Here is a 25,900-nt window from a genome sequence, read left to right on the forward strand (position 1 = left end):
GCCGTTCTGTTGCAGAACGTGCATGACAAGGCGGCGTGCGAGGCGATCCTGCGCGTCGAGAACAGCGCCTACCTGTTGCACACGAGCTACCCGGCGTCGCTGAAGATGTCGGCCGCGGGCGCGGCGCAGGCGCCCGCCCCCGGCTCACCCTGCTGCTGCGGCCGCCCCCAGTCTGCCTCCGCCGCCGGCACGTCGCCGCCTGGTCAGCAGCAGCAGCAGCCGCCTCCGCAAAGGCCCTCGTCGCTGCCGCTGCGACGCCCGCTCTCGGTGCCCGAGCCGCCGCCTCCTCCGCCCCCGCCGCCTCCGGGCGGAGGCAGCCGTCCGCGGCCTGCGCTCTCCGCCCCCGAAGAGCCGCCGGGCCCTTTCCCGCCGCCGCCCCCGGCGCCTCCTCTAAGCTCTCCGGTGAGTTAGCTTCAGCTATTTCATAGCCACCCCTCTTTTAATTTAACGCGAGATATTATTTTCTTCTGTTACGATTCCTGGATCCCTCTTCTTCGTGTCTCTGCGTCGCTGTCGGGCACACTATAAAAAACGGGCCATCACGTTGAGCGCGGAGCTGATTTTACGTTGCTTTCCGTTGAGGCGGCATGTCTACGACCACTTGACGTGTGTTAAGTGGACCACGCATTCAAGCATTGAGTGTGCCGAGTTTCTGACGTCACAGCATGGAAAGTGCACGTTGAGCTGTGTGTTTCCGAACGTTCTGGGCAATATTTAGCATGTCAGATATTCTGGACGCGCGTTTGGGAGTAGATCAATGAACTGGAAAAATGCCAGCTACGTCATATGACGCCGTCTCTCTTCAGTACAGAACCACAAGACGCCATTTTGGCTTTCAGTTGAAGCCCATATGCGTATATGCTATTTGTAAGCACCAGAAAATTGCGGATCTGTGGAAAAACCGTTGTTAATTGTACCACTTGTGCTAATAAAATGATGAGAAACGTCATGTTGTTGGCTAAAGAATTCTTGTAACATGCATATTATGAAAATATGCTGTTTCAAGGCAAAGGAATTTTGAGGATTCATTTAAAACGTATTGTTCTTAGGTTATGCTTTCAGGAGATGTTAAGACGAAAAGTATGGTCCTAGATCATTTATGATTAGAGTAGCTTAATGAGCAGTAGAAAAGCAGATACGTTATGTGACGTATGATCCCGTTCCACTGGATCCAAATTTTTTATACTAATCTTCTCGTTTTCTAATAGATTCTGATACTTTATTACTAGTTTAACAGATGAATATTCTATAATATTCGATGTTGTGTAAATATACACTGAGGTGACAAAAGTCATGGAATAGCAATATCCAAAAAATACTGTGATGGCAATATCGCGTACACAAGGTATGAAAGGGCGGTGTATTGGCGGTGCTGTCTTTCCTACTAAAGTGATTTATGTGAAAAGGTTTCCGACGTGATTATGGCTGCACGTCAGGAATCAACAGGCTTTGAACGCGGAATGGTAGTTGGAGCTAGACTCATGGGACATTCTGTTTCAGTAATCGTTGTGGAATTCAATATTCCGAGATCCTCAGTGTCAAGAGTGTGCGAGGACACCAAATTTCAGGCATCACCTCTCATCACGGACAACGCAGTGGCCGATGGCCTCCACTTAACGACAGGGAGCAGCTACGTTTGCGTAGAGGTGGTAGCGCTAACAGACAAGCAACATAACTGCAGAAGTCATTGTGGGACGTACGACGAACGTATCCTTCAGGACAATGCGGTGAGATGTGACGTTGATGGGCAATGGCAGCAGACGACCGACGCGAGTTCCTTTGCTAAGAACACATCAACTGCAGCATCTCTCCTGGGCCCGTGACCACATCAGTTGAACCCCAAGACTACTGGAAAACCGTTATCAGGTCAGATCACTCATTTCATTTCCGTGTCCGGTTAGCATTTCCAGAAGGTTAGCAACTCCGATGGCCTTGTTGTCTCCCTCGATTAGGTCCTATGTTGTGGAGGGTTGTTAAAGTTGAGGACAAATTAGCAGGTGGGTCGGGTCTTGTGTTGTTCCGCACTCGCAGGATGTATCACTATCAGCTGGAAGAATGCCCCATTTTCGCGTATTTGTCTTGCAGAGAGGAACGCCCACCCTAAGACGATTGAGCGATCTCCAAATAGAGTAGGGCAAGTCATCACCTGGAGCTAGCTCTTCCTTTACAGGGTATCAGGTGGTAGCTTGTTCTTGCACCTGGTGATGCGTTTAGACTCTGGTGTTCCCTCTAGTAGTTCAGTTCTGGCGATGAAGCTCTTAACACGACTTCAGTCGACGGATTGCCTTGCCTGATGATCATGCAATGGATGTCGGGGATCATAAGTTTGCTTAGCCATCTCTACATCAGCAGCAACAGCCCTTCTAATAGTGGGGGGAGGTATTTCAACAATCGGGTAGATTTTATCGACTGGAGTTGGCTTCATACATCCCGACAAGATTCGGAGGGTTTCATTGATTGCAATATCAACCTGTTTGGTGTGAGTGGATGCACTCCACGGAGATGAAGCATAATCTACAGCGGACACACACAAACCAGAGCCGAAATTCTCAGGACGGGAGGACTTGCACCCCAGGCGGTGGATGTGAACTTCCTCAAGATGTTATTCCGTGAACTAACTTTCAGCCTAGTGTTATGGCAATGTTTTTGAAGGACAGAGTTCGGTCAAGGGTAACATCCAGATATACTGGTGTTGAACAATGCCCCAGTCGTTTGCCTTGCCATGTAACTTCCAGTTCCCGCCGAGCTTCTCTATTCTTCAATTGAAATGCGCATACCTGAGTCTTGTTGGGATTTGGCTTTAGATGATTGGCTTTATAGTAGCCAAGCGTATCTAGCGCAAAAGTCAACTTTTCCTCAGGTCAGATGAGTCCCGATTTCATTTGTTAAGAGCTGATGGTAGGGTTTGATTGTTGTGCATATTGCACGAAGCCATTAAACCAAGTTGTCGACAATGCACTGTAGAAGTAGGTGGTGGCTCCATAATGGTATGAGCTGCTGTGTTCACATGGAATGGACTAGGTCCTCTGGTGCAAGTGAGCCGACCACTGACTGGAAATGCTTGTATTCGGCCATTTGGAGACCATTTGTTTGACTGACTTTCTCTACAAGAAAGCTTACACTACTTGTAGTAAGTTATTACGCACTTCCTTGTTTCAAATTTAGTATTTCACATGTTGTAAAGATTGTGCTAGTGAGTAGAAACAGTGAACAAGTACAAATGAAGTTAGGGTTTTGCAAAAAATTTAGAATGATGAAATAATGTACGTGAATAACTATTGTAAATTTGCATCGCACTATTTGTGATAGATTTTTGTAAGCCGGTCGCAGGTTCGAATCTTGCCTCGGGCATGGATGTGTGTGATGTCCTTGGGTTGGTTAGGTTTAAGTAGTCCTAAGTTCTAGGGGACTGATGACCACAGATGTTAAGTCCCATAGTGCTCAGAGCCACTTGAACCTTTTTTTTTTCTTTTTTTTTTTTAGCCGAGGTTCTTACTGACTGGACATTGTGCTTTCCTTTTTGCCACATACTATGTTCATAGATATCGAAATTGTTACTTACGTATACTTAAGACAGAACAGTATGACTAGCATATGGATAACGGCGGAAATGTTCGTTTCAGTAGAATTACACAGGAATTTTACGACCGTCCATTTTGTAAACAGTGGGATCTGAGAGCCAATCACATACGACAACTGCCCCAGGAGAGCACTGCAGTGGCGCATACCACGTCGGGGGATACGTACCGTGTGCACAAGTCGAATAATTTTTAAGCGTTCAACAGAAAGTTAAACTACGCACGCTGAACGTTGACGTTCAAAAGCACGGTCTGTGTTGCGGCGGCTGCAGCGTAGGAACGGGCGTGTAATGGTGCGCCTGCCGGGGCGGCAACCCGTCGGACGGCCACGCTGTACTTGCCAACTAGGACACAGGCGTACCGTGGAAAAAAAATTCGGTCGGTAACGGCCTCCGAGCTGGGCAAGTAAACACAATCTAAGTACACCACTTTTAGGTTGATGAGTTGGTGTATAGACGGGCGTGACATGGTAAGGGTCGACCAATCAGAGGAAGCCATAGTTGTGTAAGGAGGAGCTAGTTTCGCTGCGATTATTTCCGAAAAGTCTCGAGGAGAAGACTGTTATTTATAGAGTGCATTATTTATACCACGTAAAGTCGCCGTGTAATGCGACTGCCATCATCTGACATTGGTAATTCGTCTAATGGTTCAGTTAAGTGATCAAAGTAAGTGATGTGCTCCACGAGGCAACCAACCCAACACTGTGCATTTTACGAGTGCTCACGGTGCCAAAGAGAGCGATGAACATGTACAGAAGTATTACAAAGTTGAAGATTCGAATGCAAGTTTTGTCACAGCTGAACTATTTGAACACATCAGTGAACAAACAAATATTTATGTTAGACAAACAATAGTGGTTTCCAAACATTTAAATCAATGGATACCGTCAAAGAAGATGAAATAAACTGATATTTAGGATTGATTTTGTTGGTGGTGTTGGTGAATCTTCCATCCATGCGTTTATATTAGTCCCAGGGCCCAATGTTTATTCAAACATTACCGCGAAAGGTAATTAGCAGAGATCGTTTAGAAATTCTGTTGAGAATCCTGTATTTCGCAGACAACAAGGAAGTTGCGTTTCAAGTTTTGTAGCCTCTCGTCCTCAGTTGCACAGTATATTATGGTGTGTCGATAATTTTTTACTTTTGGCCGACTAATTACAACTGACTGAAACACAATTTTCGTGCCATATGCGTTTCCCCTTTATTATTTGCAAGGCAGCTTCAGTGGGAGGTTTCGTGACTGTTGTTCTATATGTTATGTTTTTTTCGTTTTTGGCGATTTTTATCTTCTTATAAATGCCATTTGAAATTTTGTTTTGTAGACTTCACAGCATTACGAACTGAATACTTGTTTTAATGTTATGTGTTGGATGGTGTAATCGTTGAAACACGTATTCAGTTCCTGGTGTTGTGAAGTCTGAAAAACAGAATCTCAAATGGCAATTATAAGAAGAACAGCGCCGAAAATGGAACAAAAACGCAACATGTTGAACGACACCCATGAAACTTGTCACTGAATTGCCTTGCAAAGAATAAAGACTAAAGGCATACGGCTCGAAAATTGTATTTCAGTCATTTGTAATTAGACAGTCCATAAGTAAAAATTATCAACATAACGCAATAAAATTAAAAAGTTCATGCTTCAGATCGTCTCTAAGAGGTTTAGTTCGTTAAGTTCAGTTCGTGATCGAGGCACTGAAGAAAAATTTTAAAAAGTATTATGAACCTGCCGAAATACTTAAACGCAAAGAAATTCTAACGACCAAACTGAAACGCGGTGAGCTGATTATAGAAGAGAATAGTCAAGCAATTACGGTTCTGAAATGGAAAGACAAAAGAGACGTTTGATTCTTTCCGTCAAATATTCGAGTGTAATGAAAAATGTGACAACCAAGAGGAATTTCTCGAAAACCAGATACTGTTACTGAATATAATGCAGGAAAGTCTGCTATTGACGTTTCTGATCATACGAGAGCATACAGCAGTCCGTTGAAAAAAGTGCACTGTCAGTCCCCACGGACCGGCCTCTTCCAAATCAAAAGTACACCGACAGGCCCAGGGGATTGACACCATCACGTGAGTGACGGTGCGCGAAACTTGTGAACAACTACAACCATCCACAGAACACATCATATCACTTTTAGAACAAAAGAGTCGTGTATTGGGAAAGCGCCTTTAACCCAAAACTAAGAAAGATTGGCGTAGTCGTTACTGTTTAAAATATATGTATATGCTCTCAGTGACACCGTTCGCGGATGGTTGTTCATCTTTGTTGGTTACAAAGTGATATGACAAACTCTGTACTGAAAAATCTAAAAGCCTCTTCACAAAATATTTTCACGGCTGCATGTTTTTTAAGAATCAGGAAGCAGCTCAGGTGATAACAGCATTTATGTCGCAGAGATTTAAGGTTTAACGTACCCCGTAGGTGTTCCAAGTAGCTACCATTGTTTGCAGAACGTAGGTCAGCAATTTGAAACTATGACTGTATCTCTAGTTGGAAAATTTGTGGCACACCTCCGCTCGTACTTACTGCAACCACTGTGACGTTTCGCAGTTGTTTTTTTTGTATTATGTCACCGTGAATATACATATTCTCTCGTGTGACACCACAATAAGTAACAGAGTATGGCACTTGGAGATTAGACTGATTATACATCACTTCTGTTGCTTTTTATCCACCGCCTGAGATAATATTTATTTACATAGCGAGCCAGTGCACGATTTTAGAATGCAGGGATTCAATCATCTTCTTTCCCGTCACCGGCGGAACACACTTCAGTCGCCCAGGAAGACGAAAATGTGTTTAATTGCCACCACGTAGTCGTGCAAGGAAGTTGAAATGGTCCAAGCAGGCCGTCACCAACGAATCTTGCCCAAAAGTTGTTGGACAACAGATACTGGAAACGTATCTCGTAAACGACATGTTCTTTTAATTAAGTCCAAAATCTGTGATCGTGGCGACTGAAAATGCTGTTTGAGATGTAAGGTGGTTCTTCCATTGTCATTACTAAGCTGAGAAAATGCTTATCTACGTCTATGAACAACGCTATACGACCTATGTCCTTGGATGAGGTCTGTCACTAAGACCTGATACATGGAAAGCGGAATTTGTTCTCAGCCTTCCACGGCGTACTGTTTCTTATAGTGTGTTTGGACGCACTGATATGGTTCACAGCCAATTATATTCGATGAGGATCAGTTGGGGTATTTGAGATGGCCACATTTACAAGATTGTCTACAATTCGTGATGTAGTGCTCCTTATTTTGATGGAAGAATTGTCACAATGACACAGAAAAACTGCGATTCCAGTTGGTGTATAGTGTCATAAACATTCCATCGCGTATCATGTGTGTAATTCACCAAGAAGATACTACCGATTCACTCAGTACTGTACTTAGCTTCTACGGTGAAACGCCTTGGCGACAGAGAGATTCAGTGGCAATACCTCTGCAAAATCGAGAATAACCATTAACCGTATACATATTCACTGCTGCGTGTTGTACACAGACCGAATAGCTCCCAGTTCGCAGCGCAAGGCATTTGGCACTTACTCTGTCTTACTCCACACGGGTGACTCACTGCAAAAAAATTGTAAATTTTTGCTAAGATCTTATGGGACCAAACTGCTTAGGCCATCGGTCCCTAAGCTTACATACTACTTAATCTAACTTAAACTTACGCTATGGGCAACACACACACCCATGCGTGAGGGAGGACTCGAACCTCCGACGGGGGGAGCCGCGCGGACCGTGACAAGGCGCCCTAGACCACGCGATTACCCAAATGCACGGACGGTAATAACCGTGACCTACGGTAACCAGTTTTTCCGCCTAACAGGAGCCGTGGCTGTCTGTTCATGTGAGGTAACTCAGTCTCGTTCTTGTTCACCAGCGAGACAGAAGAAGCGGGCTGTCTTTCCACGAAGTGGACTGGCAGCACGGGGCCTTTCACAAGACATATACATGCCTACTCGGCAAGCGATTGTGCGGTGTGTGGCGGAAAGCGGATAGTGCGCCAGAATTATTCCATTCCCCTCCGCCATAGTCTGGTCTCGGGCGGTACGCTGATAGCGAACAGCTTTCATCAAGCCCGAAATTTTTCTCATTTTATTGTCCTGGTCACTACTCAAAATGTATACGCGAGCAGATCGCAGGATTTTATGAGTGCTTTTCTTGTGACGTCAGCATTTCTGTGACACTGGCGCTGAAGAAACGAGCCTGTCACCATGTATGTACTCCCCTGTGAATTTTCTCTGTCTCTTCCAGTAATACGATCTGATAAGGGCTCCCACAGTCTAACAATTCCTTACAAGTAATCTAACGCTGGTTTTGTAAGCCGCGTCCTTCGTTTCCGAATTACATATCCTAGGATACTATCAATGTATTGGACTCTGGTATCTGGCTTCCGTGTGGTTAGATTTATCTGGTAGTTCCGCCTGATACAGAGCGTATCATAATCAATATCGACAGTTGACATGGGTGAAAGTTTACGATAAATATAGCAAAAACGTTCGTGTAGACATAGATCTACAAGCAAGCCTTTTGTGAGACAATCGTGAGCGTGTGATTATGTCATGGACTTTAGTGTGAAATACTGCCCTAGTTACGTAAATATTAAGATTGGAAATGGAAAAAGTTCACTGAGCCAGTTTTTCACAAACACTTTTTTTGTTATTGTGTTGCCGATACTCTGTTGCATGTCCCTAGAATTAATCAAGGTGCCGAACCGTGGACAAAGTATTTCAGACGTGTTAGCAGATGGTTCAAATGGCTCTGAGCCCTATGGAACGTAACTTCTGAGGTCATCAGTCCCCTAGAACTTAGAACTACTTAAACCTAACTAACCTAAGGACATCACACACATCCATGCCCGAGACAGGATTCGAACCTGCGACCGTAGCGGTCGCGCGGTTCGAGACTGTAGCGCCTAGAACCGCTCGGCCACGTCGGCCGGCTGTTAGCAGATGGCGCATGGTCTTTGTGCCAAGCTGTGGATCCCTCTGGAGTTCCAAAATTGGAAGATATGAGAAGTGGATTTTGTTGACTATAGGTTCAAATGGCTCTGAGCCCTATGGAACGTAACTTCTGAGGTCATCAGTCCCCTAGAACTTAGAACTACTTAAACCTAACTAACTTAAGGACATCACACACATCCATGCCCGAGACAGGATTCGAACCTGCGACCGTAGCAGTCACGCTGTTCCGGACTGAAGCGCCTAGAACCGCACGGCCACCGCGGCCGGCTGTTGACTATAGGTCTACTAGTTAAAAAACGTAATGCTGTATTTCAGTAATTGTATCGTCACGAATAAAAGGTAGTGCCTCACTATTAATTGCACTTGAAACTAACACTTTCTTCCTGCTATTTTGTTAAAAACTGACATTTTTGAGGTCATGGTTGCATGCGAAATACAAGTTGATTCTTGCTAAGAAGAAAACAGCAACTAGCTACTTTAATTATACCATTTGTTCATACAAACAGGGCCCTTACCGACTTGGAATCGACAAGTTCGTCTTCAAACAGCTGATCACATTTATGTTACATTTGTTGTTGTTTACATTAGTTCTTGCAAAAAACAGCCAGCTACAAATGTAAACTATAACATATGTAATGCTCATATCAACGTGAATCGCCGTCTGGAAAGGAACCTGTCAGTTCAAAACTGGTAACCGCGCTAGTTGTGTAAATAAATAGTATTATTAACAGTGGCTGCTTGCTGTTTTCTTCTTTGCAAGAATCAGCTTGCGAAAATTTTGTTATTGCTACTTAAGGCTGGTAAGATTCCTGGTACAACATTAGAATGTTCGTAATAAAGTATTTATTTTGTAATGTTATTGCCGGCCCGAGTGGCCGATCGGTTCTAGGCGCTGCAGTCTGCGACCGCTATGGTCGCAGGTTCGAATCCTGCCTCGGGTATGGTTGTGTGTGATGTCCTTCGGTGAGTTAGGTTTAAGTAGTTCGAAGTTCTAGGGGACTGATGACCTCAGAAGTTAAGTCCCATAGTGCTCAGAGCCATCTTTTGTATTATTATTATTATTATTATTATTATTATTATTATTATTATTATTATTATTTTCTGCTGTGTTGAGGAGAGCAGCATAATTTTGTGGTGTCAGAATACCTTCTCAATTTTTGGACACAAATCACTTATGTAAAAACAGAGATACATAGTTTTTTTCATTTCTCTGACTAAAGTTAGACTTGGCACATTTTTCATTTCTATTCTTCAAATGTATATAGGTTGGACAAAAAATATGGAAATACCGCGAGACGCGATAAATGCATGCTTCAACATAAATGCAGATGCTAGTCACACCAGCAGGTTGCGCTGTTGATTTGATCACGAACGGCACCTGTGCAGTTTCGTCGCCGGTCGCGGTGGTCTAGCGGTTCTAGGCGCGCAGTCCGGATCCGCGTGACCGCTACGGTCGCAGGTTCGAATCCTGCCTCGGGCAACGATGTATGTGATGTCCTTAGGTTAGTTAGGTTTAAGTAGTTCTAAGTTCTAGGGGACTGATGACCACAGATGTTAAGTCCCATAGTGCTCAGAGCCATTTGAACCGTTTTTTTGCAGTGTCGTCAATACGTTGCAAGAGGCAGTCGTGGTCAGAAGAGTGTTATGTGTAGTTGTGAGTGTATTATGCAGGAGCCAAGTAAATTCGAACTTGGGCAAATTGTTTGTGTTCTTATGGTGGGTGCTTCCGTAACGTAGTTAGCTGAAGTATTTGGTGTTTCAAGAGGCACTGTATCAAAAATTTATTCCTCTTACAGGGAAAGCGGAAAAACATCATCCGCTAAACCACAACACGGACGAGAGTGTATGTTGAGTGATCGTGACAGACGGTCATTGAAGAGGATTGTGGTAAAAATATGGGACGACAGTTGTAAAAGTCCGATCAGAACTGAATGTCGAACTGCCGAACCCGAGCAGCACCAAAACAATACGAAGCGAGCTCTAGAAGCAGGGAATTGCAGGGCCAGCTGGAATTCTAAAAGCACTCATCAGTGATGCAAATCCCCGTAACAGGGAAACGTGGCACCGAAGAGGAATTTGTTTTTACACATTTAAACACAGACCATCTCACGTAGTGACCACGGCTGCGATGGCATGTGAATGTGTTCTCATTGTTTGTACACAACAGCGCTTGCTGTCTTGGAGGAGGGGGTTTAACACGCCAGTCAGTTACGTCGGTAGTTGTGTTTAGTATATGTGTGTTAGTACTGTCATAAAAAGTGGACGAAACCATTAATGTTTGGAACCTTTTAAATATTGTGGCATCCAAGTTAAGAAGGCGTTATCCAACAGAAGACTTTTTAAGACGGGATGATGACGCTTTGGCAATGTTTTTGGTAGATCTGATTAGTCAGAAACATGAATATTCATTTGACTGCTCAACCGAAGTTACACTGGATAGGATCGTTGATGAAGTAAACGGCTTGATACACGGGAACGCCTTTATAATAGCGTTCAAGACTGTAGTGCTAGTGACAGCAGGTGAAACAGTACTCCTCAAAGGGAGGCTATTAGTTCTGAGAACTATGAACCTTCACCGGAAAAGAAGTACAATACTGTTAATATTGTAACAAAATTTTCGGAAGAACATCTTGAACGTATTTAAGATGATTATGATAAACCTCCGCGTAAAGTTGAGACCTACATCTCGTTATGGAGGAGATGTCCGTCTATAATAAGCACATGGGACATAAAAGTAATATTCGATTACGTGGAGGAAAAAAAGACGTAATGAATATCCATTTCGAGGAAACAAAACAGTCAAAGAACTGGAGATAAAACAACACATCTATCCAAATTTCACACAGTATGAAAGGAAAGACGATGTGTCCATTACTGGCACTTCAAATTTTGGGAAATGAAAAAAAAAAACAACAACAGAAATGCTCACACAAAAATTAAATGTTCTGTAGCTTTCATACCACGTCTCAAGAAACAATACAGAGTGTGCCATAGATGTATCACTGCTTTCATGTCAGAAAGAGATGTATAGGAACAGCAAGATATTGGCCAGTCTAGGGCTCTTTCTGTCGAGGAAGTAAACCAGATAACTGTAGGTTTCCAAATAAAGCCATAATGCATTTGGTACACTGGTCATCGTGGATTTAATTGTCAACTAAATTCTGGTGTGACACTACATAAAAAAGAGGAAACGTGAACAGTTGCCTTGGTCCAGTATGCGCACAATACAACTCATAGTTATACAATCGATGTTGGACTTTCAGTGTGTGGACACCTAACAAAAAACTGTAGGTTAGAGGGAAAAAAAATGGTCGAAAATTACAAAGTGTATTGACGACAGTCTTCCACCAAACATACATTCTGAGGCTAGTAGAAGTGAGAAAATGTCAAAATAACATTTTACCATCCTTTTCCGTGACTGCTGTTAATGTCGCAAATAACCAGAGGTGTATCCTACTTTGTGACTCTTGAAGTGATCAGGACACAACAGTAGTAAATGATTCATTTGCGGGTAAATGATTCATTTGCGCGAAAAACTATAAAATATGTACAGCCTTTGGATGTGTATTTCTTCCGGCAATATAAACTATATGCAAGAAGTATACCAGACACTATAAGGAACCCTGCAGAGACTTCAACACTATATTAGGAAATATACTTTTGGTAATGAAAATGCATTCTATATTCATAACCAGCTGTCTGCTCCAGTGTGTTAGCCTTTGCCTCAATGTTCCTGACAAACAGCTGGGTACATTATTCCCACGCGTGCTTCTGAACCCAAGAATGTGAGTCATGTGGCATTTGGTTATGCAGCTCAAGAACTGTCCAGATGTTGCTTTCGTCAAATGTGCCAATTGTGATTATGCATGTTGTTCCATGCATTTTGCTGAGAAACCTCATGTACATTTTTAAAGTCGGATAGCTCGAAAACTAAGAGAAACACGGTCGAATGCTGTCACCATCCCTATCACAACAGTGATGGGATGGTGAGGCGCGAGAATTTCTCGAGCCTCTAGTTCTCAAGCAATTCTCGAGAAGTCCACGAGAAACGGCCCGGCGGCGTGTGGCGCTGTGCGCCAGTTGGCTGCGACAACATACGCCGCGCCGCTGTTGTTTTATGAATTGAATGCCGCCGCTAGACAAACACGCTTACTGCTCACTGTGCTCGTAACTACTATGTCTCAGGTTTCATTCGAGTAGAGTTGTTATTCAAATCAATATGGACACGCGAAAACGAACGTCATGGTGCTGGCAATACTTTACGGAGGATGGAGATAACGTTACTTGCAACATTTGTCGTAAAAATCTCCGTAATGTATCAAAAAATACAACGGGCATGATTAGACATCTTAAACTGCACAATTTATTGAGCAATTAAACAGCGACGTCCGTGGATACAGAGGCTCATTCGTCCAAGAGTGCGTGGCAGACAAAAATCCAGGTACGTGTGGTACAAAAGGTGAATTCCGTGCAAAAGTTCGGATAGTGTCCGAAACGGTCCGTCACGCTTAAAAAACATTGATTTTTTAATCGTACTGCGATAACATACAACATACCCCAAAAACAAACCTATACCATCCTAGCTTTTGCACTATACGATATGTAATTTTATTGGACTAGTTGTCGAGCAAAACTATCCCCTTGCAGGAGCAATGATCTAAATCGTACGTATCTCTTCATAGATGAAGCACTAGTGGCCATGTTAACAGACGATTTTCAACCGCTTTCAATCGTCGAGGACACTGGTTTTCGACGTTTTGTTTCACTGTTGGACCCACAATACTCGATTCCAAACCGAAAAAAGTTGCGCCTCATGATTGAGGACGATTACCATAAACAGAAAGAGGCTGTAAATTTGGCCGTGGAAGACTCTACTTGTGTTTATTTAACGACCGATATTTGGACCTCACTCAATAGTGAGGCATATATTGCTGTAACTGGTCATTTCATGAACACTAATTGGTGCCTGAAAGCTTTACCTCTCGAGACATTCCGTTTCCCGGAAAAGCATACAGCGCTAAATATTAGTGAGGTGTCAGATAACGTGATTTCAAAATGGAACATTGAAAACAAAGTTGTAAGCATCACAACTGACAACGCCACTAACACGACGGCAGCCGTACAACTTATTCACAGTGGCAACATAGATGTACAACATGTGCCTTGTTTAGCACACACCATCAATTTAGTTGTGAAAAGTTCTTTGAACAGCAACAGTGAGCTCTGCAAAATTCTGGGAAAGGCCAGAAAAATTGTTAGCTATTTTAAAAGAAGTTGCAATGCTAATGAAAAACTCCATGAGATCCACAATCTAATGGAAAAAACCTGTTCATAAATTGATTCAGGAAACCGAAACCCGATGGAACAGTACGTTTTATATGCTACAGCGTCTAGTGGAGCAAATGAAATGCACTGCAGCCTGTTTATCAACTTTGTATTCAAGTGTAGAGAACCTCACACCTGATGAGTGCCGAATTTTGAGCGAATGTTTACGTGTACTAGAGCCATTTGAAGTGGTAACAAGTGAAATCTCAACTGAAAACTATACCTCTCTTTCGAAAGCTATTCCAATAATCAGACAGCTGATCATAACCGTATGCAATGGGAAGTGGGCTAGCACGACAGCACAAGAGCTACAGCAACATCTGCACAATTCACTTATAGCGTGGCTAGGGTTAATAGAAACAAACAAAGTATATGCCGTTGCCACAGTTCTCGACCCAAGACTCAAAACGTTACAATTTACGAATCCCATTCATTCAAAACATATCGTTGCAAGCCTAATTGCAGAGTGCACAAACGTGGTAGAGACCGTACGATCTACTCATTCGGATGCTAATGACAGTAGCCACGAGTACCATTTCGTACAAAACGCCAGTAGTTCCTTATGGGCTTCTTTCGATGAAGAGGTTTCAATAAAAATCTAATGAAAAGCGGTTGCCATAGCATAGACCTGGAGGTACAACGATATTTGGAAGAACCGTACCTACAACGCACGGGTAATCCTTTACACTACTGGAAAAAAATGAAAACAGTTACCCAGGTCCAGCTGTCGTGTCAAAAAAATATCTTGCAATACCAGCAACGTCTGTTCCCAGTGAAAGAATATTTTCGAAAACAGGACTACTTATAAACAAAGAAGCAGACTAAAAGGTCAATTAGTTAATAAAATCATATTTCTAAACAAAAACAGACGACAGTGTAGCAATGGGATGTTAAAATGCCTTCTACTGAACAACTTTTGTTTCCTTTCTTTCTTCAGCAAGTAAACGCATGTACGCAGTTTCTGTATATAAAAGGATATAGCACTTCTCTTTTACGTTTAAGCATGCATGCATACATGCAGAATGTACAAGGTAATTTATTTTGTAAGAATAAAGCTTCAGTTTTATGCCGATTCTGTGCATTGTTTTAAACAACAATTCTATGATTTTTGTCTTATGAGACATGTTGTTGTTGTTGTTGTTGTCTTCAGTCCTGAGACTGGTTTGATGCAGCTCTCCATGCTACTCTATCCTGTGCAAGCTGCTTCATCTCCCAGTACCTACTGCAACCTACATCCTTCTGAATCTGTTTAGTGTACTCATCTCTCGGTCTCCCTCTACGATTTTTACCCTCCACGCTGCCCTCCAATGCTAAATTTGTGATCCCTTGATGCCTCAAAACATGTCCTACCAACCGATTCCTTCTTCTAGTCAAGTTGTGCCACAAACTTCTCTTCTCCCCAATCCTATTCAATACCTCCTCATTAGTTACGTGATCTATCCACCTTATCTTCAGTATTCTTCTGTAGCACCACATTTCGAAAGCTTCTATTCTCTTCTTGTCCAAACTAGTTATCGTCCATGTTTCACTTCCATACATGGCTACACTCCAAACAAATACTTTCAGAAACGACTTCCTAATACATAAATCTATATTCGATGTTAACAAATTTCTCTTCTTCAGAAACGCTTTCCTTGCCATTGTCAGTCTACATTTTATATCCTCTCTACTTCGACCATCATCAGTTATTTTACTTCCTAAATAGCAAAACTCCTTTACTACTTTAAGTGTCTCATTTCCTAATCTAATTCCCTCAGCATCACCCGATTTAATTTGACTACATTCCATTATCCTCGTTTTGCTTTTGTTAATGTTCATCTTATATCCTCCTTTCAAGACACTGTCCAATCCCTTCAACTGCTCTTCCAAGTCCTTTGCCGTATCTGACAGAATTACAATGTCATCGGCGAACCTCAAAGTTTTTACTTCGTCTCCATGAATTTTAATACCTACTCCAAATTTTTCTTTTGTATCCTTTACTGCTTGCTCAATATACAGATTGAATAACATCGGGGAGAGGCTACAACCCTGTCTCACTCCTTTCCCAACCACTGCTTCCCTTTCATGCCCCTCGACTCTATTATGAGACATATACAGTTGATATCAATCATAGAATTTCAAAGTTTTCCCAACACGTACGTACGACGTGTACGACTGGCCGCGGCTCAGTGCTTCGTGTACTGAAGGTTTGCGCAATTTCTCAGAGAGCGCAGCACTGTCAATTTCTCGAGCGCACTCGAGAAATTGCCTTCGCGTCGCGCTTTTCTCGAGCGCGATCATAGCCCATCCCTATATCACAGTGGTACATAGAGGTTCTGAATAGTATTGGAAGAGAGTCCCCGGTCGAGTAGAGAGATTTTCACTGTCAGTATTTCGTAACATGTTAACGAAGTTGCCTTGAACGTAACTGCGTCATGTGTGAACTACCTCTTAGAGGTACAGAAGTTACTTGCCCAGTCATTCATGCATTTCGCGAACGCCAACGGTCCTATCCCACTACCACGAGGTTCGCCGGACACTTCTTTCAAATCAGACGTCGCCTTCTCTTGAAGAACAACGTAGAGTCTGATTTCTTGCGCGTCCTCTGAAAATACACTTCTAACTGAGCCACGCGATAATCTGCCAAGGACAAAATTTTTAAAGGATAGACGTAGCGTTGCGCATGGAATTTTCGTTTTGATTGAAATGGCTTGGTCGAATGTCTCACTTAGAAGGTAGCTCCCCTTGAATGGCAGGTTCAATTGGCTCTGAGCACTATGGGACTTAACATCTGAGGTCATCAGTCCCCTAGAACTTAGAACTACTAAAACCTAACCAACCTAAGTACATCACACACATCCATGCCCGCGGCAGGATTCGAACCTGAGACCGTAGCGGTCGCGCTGTTCCAGACTGAGGCGCCTAGAACCGCTTGGCCACACCGGGTGGCTTGAATGGCTGATTTCCTCGTTTAAGCTCCAGTAAATCCCACAGCATTAATGCTAGCGTGGTACTTAACTTTAATATACAAAGCAAGAAATTAAATTTCAACAACGACAACCATCAAAAATTTCCTCTAAATCTTTATTGATACAAGATTTTAGTTGCCTCTAATTGCGGTCTGGTGATCATCTGATGTACACTAACACTAACAGAAAACATTTTTTGGGCTAAAGAACATTTTATCTATATGCCACAGGCGAATAAGTAGCACGGTTCCTCACATACTAACAACACAAAAGTGTGTCACAAAATTTCGTCCTGCGCATATTTCCGGCATTAAATGGACGTTAATGATTGGTAATCTGGCAACACTGTAATCATATGTACGGTAACTGTCTCTGTCAGTACATAGGAGTAATGGTGTGCAATTGGTGCAGTGGATAACGTTTTGGGTTAGCATGAAGAAGGTCGAAGGTTCGATCCTGGGTCGAGGCGTATTTGTTTTTATTTGCTATATGTGGTCTGCGTATCTAGTGTCTTAATCGTGATGAATCGATTACAGTGGGTCTTCTACAAAACATTTGCACTTACGTACTATGCAGAAATGAAAGTAAAATCGTTGTCATTGGTAACTTTTGAAGATGCCTTTTGCATGTCGTGGGCACGAATTGTTTTGCACCACTGCATCTACTAGATTCCAAATTTGTTTTCTGTGTAACCCCCCCAATGGTCCCATCGATTAGTACCAATTCACAATATACATAATGACCTTGTGGATGACATCGGAAGTTCACAGAGGCTTTTTGCGAATGATGCTGTGGTGTATCGAGAGGTTGTAACAATGGAAAATTGTACTGATATGCAGGAGGATCTGCAGCGAATTGACGCATGGTGCAGGGAATGGCAGTTGAATCTCAATGTAGACAAGTGTAATGTGCTGCGAATACATAGAAAGAAAGATCCCTTATCATTTAACTACATATCATTTAGCTACAATATAGCAGGTCAGCAACTGGAAGCAGTTAATTCCATAAATTATCTGGGAGTACGCATTAGGAGTGATTTAAAATGGAATGATCATATAAAGCTGATCGTCGGTAAAGCAGATGCCAGACTGAGATTCATTTGAAGAATCCTAAGGAAATGCAATCCGAAAACAAAGGAAGTAGGTTACAGTACGCTTGTTCGCCCACTGCTTGAATATTGCTCAACAGTGTGGATCCGTACCAGATAGGGTTGATAGAAGAGATAGAGAGGATCCAAAGGAGAGCAGCGCGCTTCGTTACGGGATAATTTAGTAATCGCGAAAACGTTACGGAGTTGATAGATAAACTCCAGTGGAAGACTCTTCAGGAGAGACGCTCAGTAGCTCGGTACGGGCTTTTGTTGAAGTTTCGTGAACATACCTTCACCGAAGAGCCAAGCAGTATATTGCTCCCTCCTACGGATATCTCGCGAAGAGACCATGAGAATAAAATCAGAGAAATTAGAGCCCACACAGAGACATACCGAGAATCCTTCTTTCCACGAACAAGACTGTAACAGAAGGGAGAACCGATAGATGTACTCAAGGTACCCTTCGCTACACACCATCAGGTGGCTTGCGGAGTATGGATGTAGATGTAGATGTAGATGAACTATTAGTCTTGCCACGTTCCGGTCCATTACATGTCTTTAGAGCCTTACGCCACCAGTAGGACTATCAACGTGCTTGAAAATAATTTCCAAGTTCGATACCATTTCTATTTATTATCACCATGGAACCACTAATTATAAAAAATGGTTCAAATGGCTCTGAGCACTATGGGACTTAACTTCTGAGGTCATCAGTCGCCTAGAACTGAGAACTAATTAAACCTAACTAGCCTAAGGACATCACACACATCCATGCCCGATGCAGGATTCGAATCTGCGACCGTAGCGTTCGCTCGGTTCCAGACTGTAGCGCCCAGAACCGCACGGCCACTCCGGACGGCTTCTAAGGTCATCAGTCCCCTAGAACTTAGAACTAATTAAACCTAACTAGCCTAAGGACATCACACACATCCATGCCCGAGGCTGGATTCGAACCTGCGACCGTAGCGGTCGCGCGGTTTCAGACTGTAGCGCCTAGAACCGCTCGGCCACCCCAGCCGGACACTAATTATACATTTCAGCATTGAGTCTGATGAGTACGTGCTGTTTAGTATCTCCATACATTATTATTATTATTATTATTATTATGGATATGTGAAAACATCACGTCCATTACCTTTAGGGAAACAGCGTAAATGTTGGGTACGTGTGACTTATGAAACGGTGTACATTACAGTATTATGTGGCTGAATGAAATTGGCAAATAAAAACAAATAGCTTCGACCTAGTATCGAACCCTCGACCTGCGGCGTGCTAACTCAAAATGTATTTTAAAACAAATAAAATAGTATGTGTAATAAAATATGAAAAGCGAGTCTCTTCTTCGTGATTAATAAGCTAATGATGCCCTTTTGTCTGTGGTATTTAAAGTTTCTTTTCTGTTGAAATTTTCCAGAAATAGTAAGTTTTAGCGCAAAGTCGGTATGCAGCTCCAGACGATACCGCACTCATCCCTATATGATTAGTATGTGCTAAGAGAAAACGAGATGTTGAATTCAGAAATAATACACTGACGGAAAAATATCACAACAATAACGAATAATTAATGTACACTAATGAACCTTCAGGGATACATTTGCCTAGGTAATATAGTTAAGCGATTAACATTGCAAGATTACAGGCTAATGTAAGCGCGAGATACCACGTTGCAAATGTGAAATGCTGGTACATCAATAACTGGTGTAACCGCCAGACTGTTGAACGTAACCATGCAAACGTGCATGCATTGTGTTGCACAGGTGCCAGATGTCAGTTTGTGGGATGGAATTCCATGCCTGTTGCACTTGGCCTGTCAATACAGGCACGGTTAATGCTGTTTGTGGATGACGCTGGGGTTGTCACCGATGATGTCCCATATGTGCTAGATTGGAGACAGATCTGGTGATCGAGCAGGCCAAGGCAAAATTTCGATACACTGTAGAGCATGTGAGGTTACAACAGTGGTGCGTGGGCGAGCGTTATCCTTTTGGAAAGCACCCTCTCGATTGCTGTTGCTGAATGGCAGCACAACAGATCGAATCACCACGTTGACGTACAAACTTGTAGTCATGGTGCGTGGGATAACCACGAGGTGCTCCCCTTGTGATACGAAATCCCACCGCTTACCATAACTCCAGATGTAGGTCCAGGGTGTCTAGCACTCAAGACATGTTGGTTGCAGGCCGTCAATTGGCCTCGTTCTAACCAGCACACGGCCGTCATTGGCACAGAGGCAGAAACAGCTTTCATCAGAAAACACAGCAAACTTGCATCCTGTCCTCCAATGAGCTCACTCTTGACGCGACTGAAGTCGCAAATGGCGGTAGTTGGAGTTCATTGGAATGCATGCTGCAGGGCGTCTGGTTCGGAGTTGCCTTTCAAGTAAACGATGTGTAACAGTTCGTTGTGTCACTGTGGTGCCAACTGCTGTTCAAATTGGTGCAACAGATGCAGTACGATGCGCCAGAGCCATACGCCGAACAGGTGCCGTGTCGGTAGTGCATTATGGCTGTCTTGACCCGGATCCTCTTGCGACCTTACATTCCCGTGACGACCGCTGCCAGAAGTCATGTACAATGGCTACATTTCTGCCAAGTCTTTCTGGAGTATCGCTGAAGGAACATCCAGCTTCTCGTAGGCGTTTTACACGATCTCGTTCTAACTCAGTAAGGAGTTGATAACGGCGTCTTTGTCACCATAAAGGCGCCCTTGACCAACTTCAATTTGTCATGTCCAGTCTTAAAGGCAATTAACGCTCACGACCGTTACAGCGTGTATTTAAAGCAAGCCTGGTATGCATCCTTATAGTGACACTAGGACTATTCTTATGCAAGTTGCTTGAAAACTGAATAGACATTATCTCTCGTTTGTAGAAACGCGCCTACTAACTTTCGTCGCCTATGATGCGTAGATTGTGGAGATGGCCAAGTACGGGCGTTTGGTAATGACGGCAGTCGTAGTCTGTGATTGGGTCTTAAATAAAAATGCAACGGAAAGTGAGTAATAAAAGTGATTGAATCTCAAGAAGTAGTTGTGCATTCGGTAACAGCGCTGTTTACGAATGAGTTTTGTGCATTGTACTCACGGAGAACGGCAAATAGACGTGTGCTTGTGCAATGCAGAAAACCAGCGCCATCACACATGTCCCATGACCGGTCAACAGCGGCACAGCATTCTCGAAAATGGTTTGTTGCTGTGGGGAGCGGTGCACTGCGGTGACTACATTTACACTACGCAAACCACCTAACGGTGTTTGGCGGAGAGTACTTCCTGTACCACTGACTGATCCCTCCTTCCCTGCCACATTCTCCAATGGCGCATGCGAAGAATGATTGTCGGTAAACCTCAGTATTAGCTCTAATTTCTCAAATTTTTTCGTTGTGACCATTTCGTGATACGTATGAGGGGTTGTTGTTGCGGTCTTCAGTCCAGAGACTAGTTTCATACAGCTCTACATGCTACTCTGTCCTGTGCAAGCTTCTTCATCTTCCAATACCTACTGCAACCTACATCCTTCTGAATCTCTTTGGTGTATTCATCTCTTGGTCTCCCTCTACGATTTTAACCTCCACGCTCCTCTCCAATACTAAATTGGTGATTCTTTGATGCCTCAGAATATCTCCGTCCAACCAATCCCTTCTTCTGGTCACAAATTCCTCTTCTCCGCAATTCTATTCAATACCTTCTCATTAGTTATGTGATTTACCCTTCTAATCTTCAGCATTCTTCTGTAGCACCACTCTCGAAACCTTCTATTCTCTTCTTGTCCAAACTATTTATCGTCCATGTTTCATTTCCATACATGGCTACACTCCAAACAAATAGTTTCAGTAACGACTTCCTGACACTTAAATCTATACTCTATGTTAACAAATTTCTCTTCGTCAAAAGCGCTTTCCTTGCCATTGCCAGTCTACATTTTATATCCTCTCTACTTCGACCGTCATCAGTTACTTTGCTTCTCAAATAGCAAAACTCCTTTACTACTTTAAGTGTCTTATTTCCTAATCTACTTCCCTCAGCATCACCTGATTTAATTCGACTACATTCCATTATCCTCGTTATGCTTTTGTTGATGTTCATCTTATACCCTCCTTTCAAGACGCTGTCCATTCCGTTCAGCTGCTCTTCCAGGTCCTTTGCTGTCTCTGAGAGAATCACAGTGTCATCGGAAAAACCTCAAAGTTTTTATTTCTTCTCCATGAATTTTAATACCATTCCGAACTTTTCTTTTGTTTCCTTCATTGCTTGCTCAATATACAGATTGAATAACATCGGGGAGAGGCTACAACCCGGTCTCACTCCCTTCCCAACCACTGCTTCCCTTTCATGTCCCTCGACTCTTATAACTGCCATCTGGTTTCTGTACATATTGTAAATAGCCTTTCGCTCCCTGTATTTTACCCCTGACACCTTCAGAATTTGAAAGAGAGTAATTCAGTAAAGCTGCATGCCCTCGGGAAAAATTACGGCCGTAGTTTCCCCTTGCTTTCAACTGTTCGCAGTACCAGCACAGCAAGGGCTGTTTTGGTTAGTGTTACTGGGCCAGATCAGTCAATCATCCAGACTGTTGCCCCTGCACTACTGAAAAGGCTGCTGCCCCTCTTCAGGAACCACACGTTTGTCAGGCCTCAACAGATACCCCTCCATTTTGGTTGCACCTACGCTAACTGTATCGCTGAGGCACGCAAGCCTCCCCACCAATGGCAAGGTCCATGGTTCATGGGGAGGGGGGAGGATGTAATATTTTGTCCGACTGTCCTGGAACATACTGTCTTAGAATTTCAGTAGTAAACGCTTCTCTTGTAGCGTCTGCCACTGGAGTTTGTTGAGCGTTTGCGTAAAGCTGTGGCAATCCCGTGACGAAATTCGCCGCCCTTTGTTGCATCTTGTCTATCTCTTCTATTAATACAATCTGCAGATAGGATTTGTCGCGACAAAATCAGGACTTTTGAACTTAAAAGTCTGATGCCACCTAATTTAAGTCACAATATTGGCGCGAAGCAGAATCCTCTGAGTGCACCTTAAAGAACGTATGCTTCATGGAGGATATTTACTTCACAATTAACAATATCGATACGCGCTTTGTTGCCTTTTGCTTCGGTGCGAACTGAAATGCTCACGTTTCGGCACTGTGTCCTGCTGGTAGTGCTTTGTGGCCCGGGTCTGGTAGACGCTTGTTAGCTCCATGTGGCTGCAGGGCTTTCTGTGCACGTGAGTGTGTTTGTGTTTTGTCAGCCACGGCAGCGCAGGCAGCAGTGCGGCCGGCATAGTGGGAGGAAGCAGTGTTTGCGCTGATAACGACCTTTGTGATAACCAGAGGAGCAGTCTCATAAGTCCAGTGTGGCAGCGGCTACGCTTGTGAGCAGTCAGTTCGGCTCATGTCGGTATGTACACGGACACCGCCACCGTCGCCTGTCGCAGGCAGTCCTCGCTGATTTTTTTTTTTTTTTTGATTTTTTTAAAAAATACTGCTGGGAACCTCATAGTGCGTGCGCAGGCTGAATTGTAGAATATTAACTCCCATTGGCGCTAGAAATATTATGACTATAGGTCCTGAGTTATTATAGAGTGTTCCACAGTTAACGAGGCAGATGTGGAGAGATGCTCAGTACGGAAACGAAATGTCTCGCGTGATAGACCAGAAGAGAGCGTCATTCTGCCGCATCTCCGTATCACAAGCAGCATCGCACTACACGTTAAACATATTTCCTGTGTATTTACGTTTCACTGGACGTTTTCGACTGCTTCTTCGCCGTTAAAGTGTTTGTTATTGCCGATGTTAATTTTGTTTTCTATTTTGTGGTAAGTACCTATGGGATCAAACTGATAAGGTCATCGGTCCCTGGGCTTGCACTTATCTTTATCTAGATTAAAGTAACCGACGCTAAGGACAACGCACACACCTATGCCCCAAGGAGGACTCGAACCTTCGACGGGGGGAGCCGCGCGAACCGTGGCAAGGCGCCCAAGACCGCGCGGCGGCCGATGTTAAGAAAATAGAACAAATATTCCACGAGTAATCGAAAACACACACACACACACACACACACACACACACACACACACACACACACACACACACAAACACATACAAGGGAGGGGAGGGGAGGGAGATTTATCCACAGGTGAATCTTGCCTCTGCGTTGCCAGTTGTCACCAGATAGGAAAGTTGGATCATGTGATGTGGAACAGGGACGGAGAGTAAAATGGCAACGCCCCGAAGTATTATCTGTCTCGTAACACATCATATAACGCAACTACTTATGTGCGCTACAGTGGTGAATACCTCAACTTTACGTAGATTCCTAGATTGTCAGGCATACGCGTCCCCAAGGAGGAAGCGGGGGAGGAGCAGAGGAGGAGGCAGGGGGCATATGCACCTTCCTGGAATCTGGTGACAGACCTTCTTTTTATTACAGAGTTTTCACCAATTTTGTTTGTGATGATACTATACCGCAAATTTAACATTTCGGAGCTAAACGGGAAACAATGTGGCTTTAGCAAGCACTATATATCTTAGATTGGTTTGTCGGATGTTCACGCTAAGTTTTACCGTTTCCTTGGCGCGGCGGTTTCAGCGCTGTTCTGTAGTCATGGCAAATGCGAACCTTTTCAGAACGTATGTAAAATTTTGCAATGCCTCTGTTGCTCATGTCAGAAGGAACAGGTACTGTGGCGACTACAGCCGTCATGAAAGTTGCGAATATGGAAAACCATCAGCTGTATAATGAAATGTTGACAATGAAAATTTTTGCCGGACTGGGACTCGAACCTGGATTTCCCGTTATCGCAAGCGGTCGCCCTACCAGTAGGCTATCCGAGCACGACACTGCCAGACACAAACTTCCATATCTCGTCACCCTTGTGTCTGCAACCTACACTCATACGTTTATTATGTATAGTCCCGTGCAGGGGAGACATGTTAATTGAAAGTCGCTTGCCCGGTGTCGGCGAATGAATACGATATTACAATGCCTGTGTTGGTGAGAATTACGACGCAGTTTTTGAATCCGACCGCGGAGCGTGCTCGGATTGCCTAAAGGTAAGGCGACCGCTCGCGATAAGCGGGAAATCCGGGTTCGAGTCACGGTCCAGCATAAAGTTTCACTGTCGTCATTCAGTTATACAGCTGATGGTTGTCCATATTCGCAACTACGAATACGTTTAATGTGCTTACAGAAAGTTGCCGACATACACTGGTGAGCCACAGTATTATGACCACTGGCTTGGACGCTGTTCTAGTTGGCATGTTCCGACAAGTTCTTCGTAACTTTTTGGGATAAGTGGCACCAGAGCTGGTGACACATATCATAGTCCCGGTGTATTCCATAGGTTCTGAAGAGGAGGTAAATTTGATGGCCAATACATCAAATGAGTTAGTCTCATGCTCTTCAAACCACTGTAGTGCTTTTCTGGTCTTGTGACTGGGCCATTTATAGCTCTGGAAGATTTCATCTCCGTCAGGGAAGAAATCAAGCATTAAGTGATCCAGGTGGTCCACATTAATATTCACGTAGTCCACAGATGCCGTGGTGCCTTAGATTATTAGCACGGGTCCCATGGAAGCTTAGATGAATATCTCACACGGCATAATACTGCACCCGCCGGTCTGTGTCCGTGGCGTGTTATATGTTTCGAGCAGCCATTCGCTTGGGTGACGGCGTGTAAGGACACGACCATCGACGTGGTGTAACAAGAAACGTGATTCATACGTCTAACGTTTCCATTGATCCATGGTCCAGCGTAGATGATCCCTTGAGCAATGCAGTCGTAACTGAAGATGTTCTGGTGAACATGGGAACATTCAGGCTTCGTCTGCTGCGGAGCCTCGTGTTCAACAGAGTGCGCTGAATGGTGTGTTCTGAAACATTTGTGCCTGTACCAGCACAGTAGTCTGTCGTTAAATCTGACACAGATCACCGCGTATTGTGCTTTACAGAGCGAATTGTCCTGCACTACAGAGAATACAAGCCTCCAT

The 25,900-nt window shown here is 43.7% G+C and overlaps 1 protein-coding gene across 8 annotated transcripts in view; it reads left to right on the forward strand.

Moving 5' to 3' along the window:
• The window catches only part of LOC126335273 (TGF-beta-activated kinase 1 and MAP3K7-binding protein 3-like), a 430,472-nt gene that overhangs the window by 168,831 nt on the left and 235,741 nt on the right, over positions 1 to 25,900 (forward strand). For all 8 annotated transcript variants that reach the window (XR_007564842.1, XR_007564841.1, XM_049998334.1 and 5 more), the window contains one exon: positions 16 to 402. Coding sequence is in view for 6 of the 8 variants with exons in the window: in XM_049998334.1 (XP_049854291.1) it covers positions 16 to 402 (387 nt within the window). In the remaining 2 variants the exon portion in view is untranslated. The remainder of the gene's footprint in view (positions 1 to 15; positions 403 to 25,900) is intronic.

This window comes from Schistocerca gregaria, chromosome 2 (genome assembly GCF_023897955.1).
Source record: "Schistocerca gregaria isolate iqSchGreg1 chromosome 2, iqSchGreg1.2, whole genome shotgun sequence".
Taxonomy (NCBI): domain Eukaryota; kingdom Metazoa; phylum Arthropoda; class Insecta; order Orthoptera; family Acrididae; genus Schistocerca; species Schistocerca gregaria.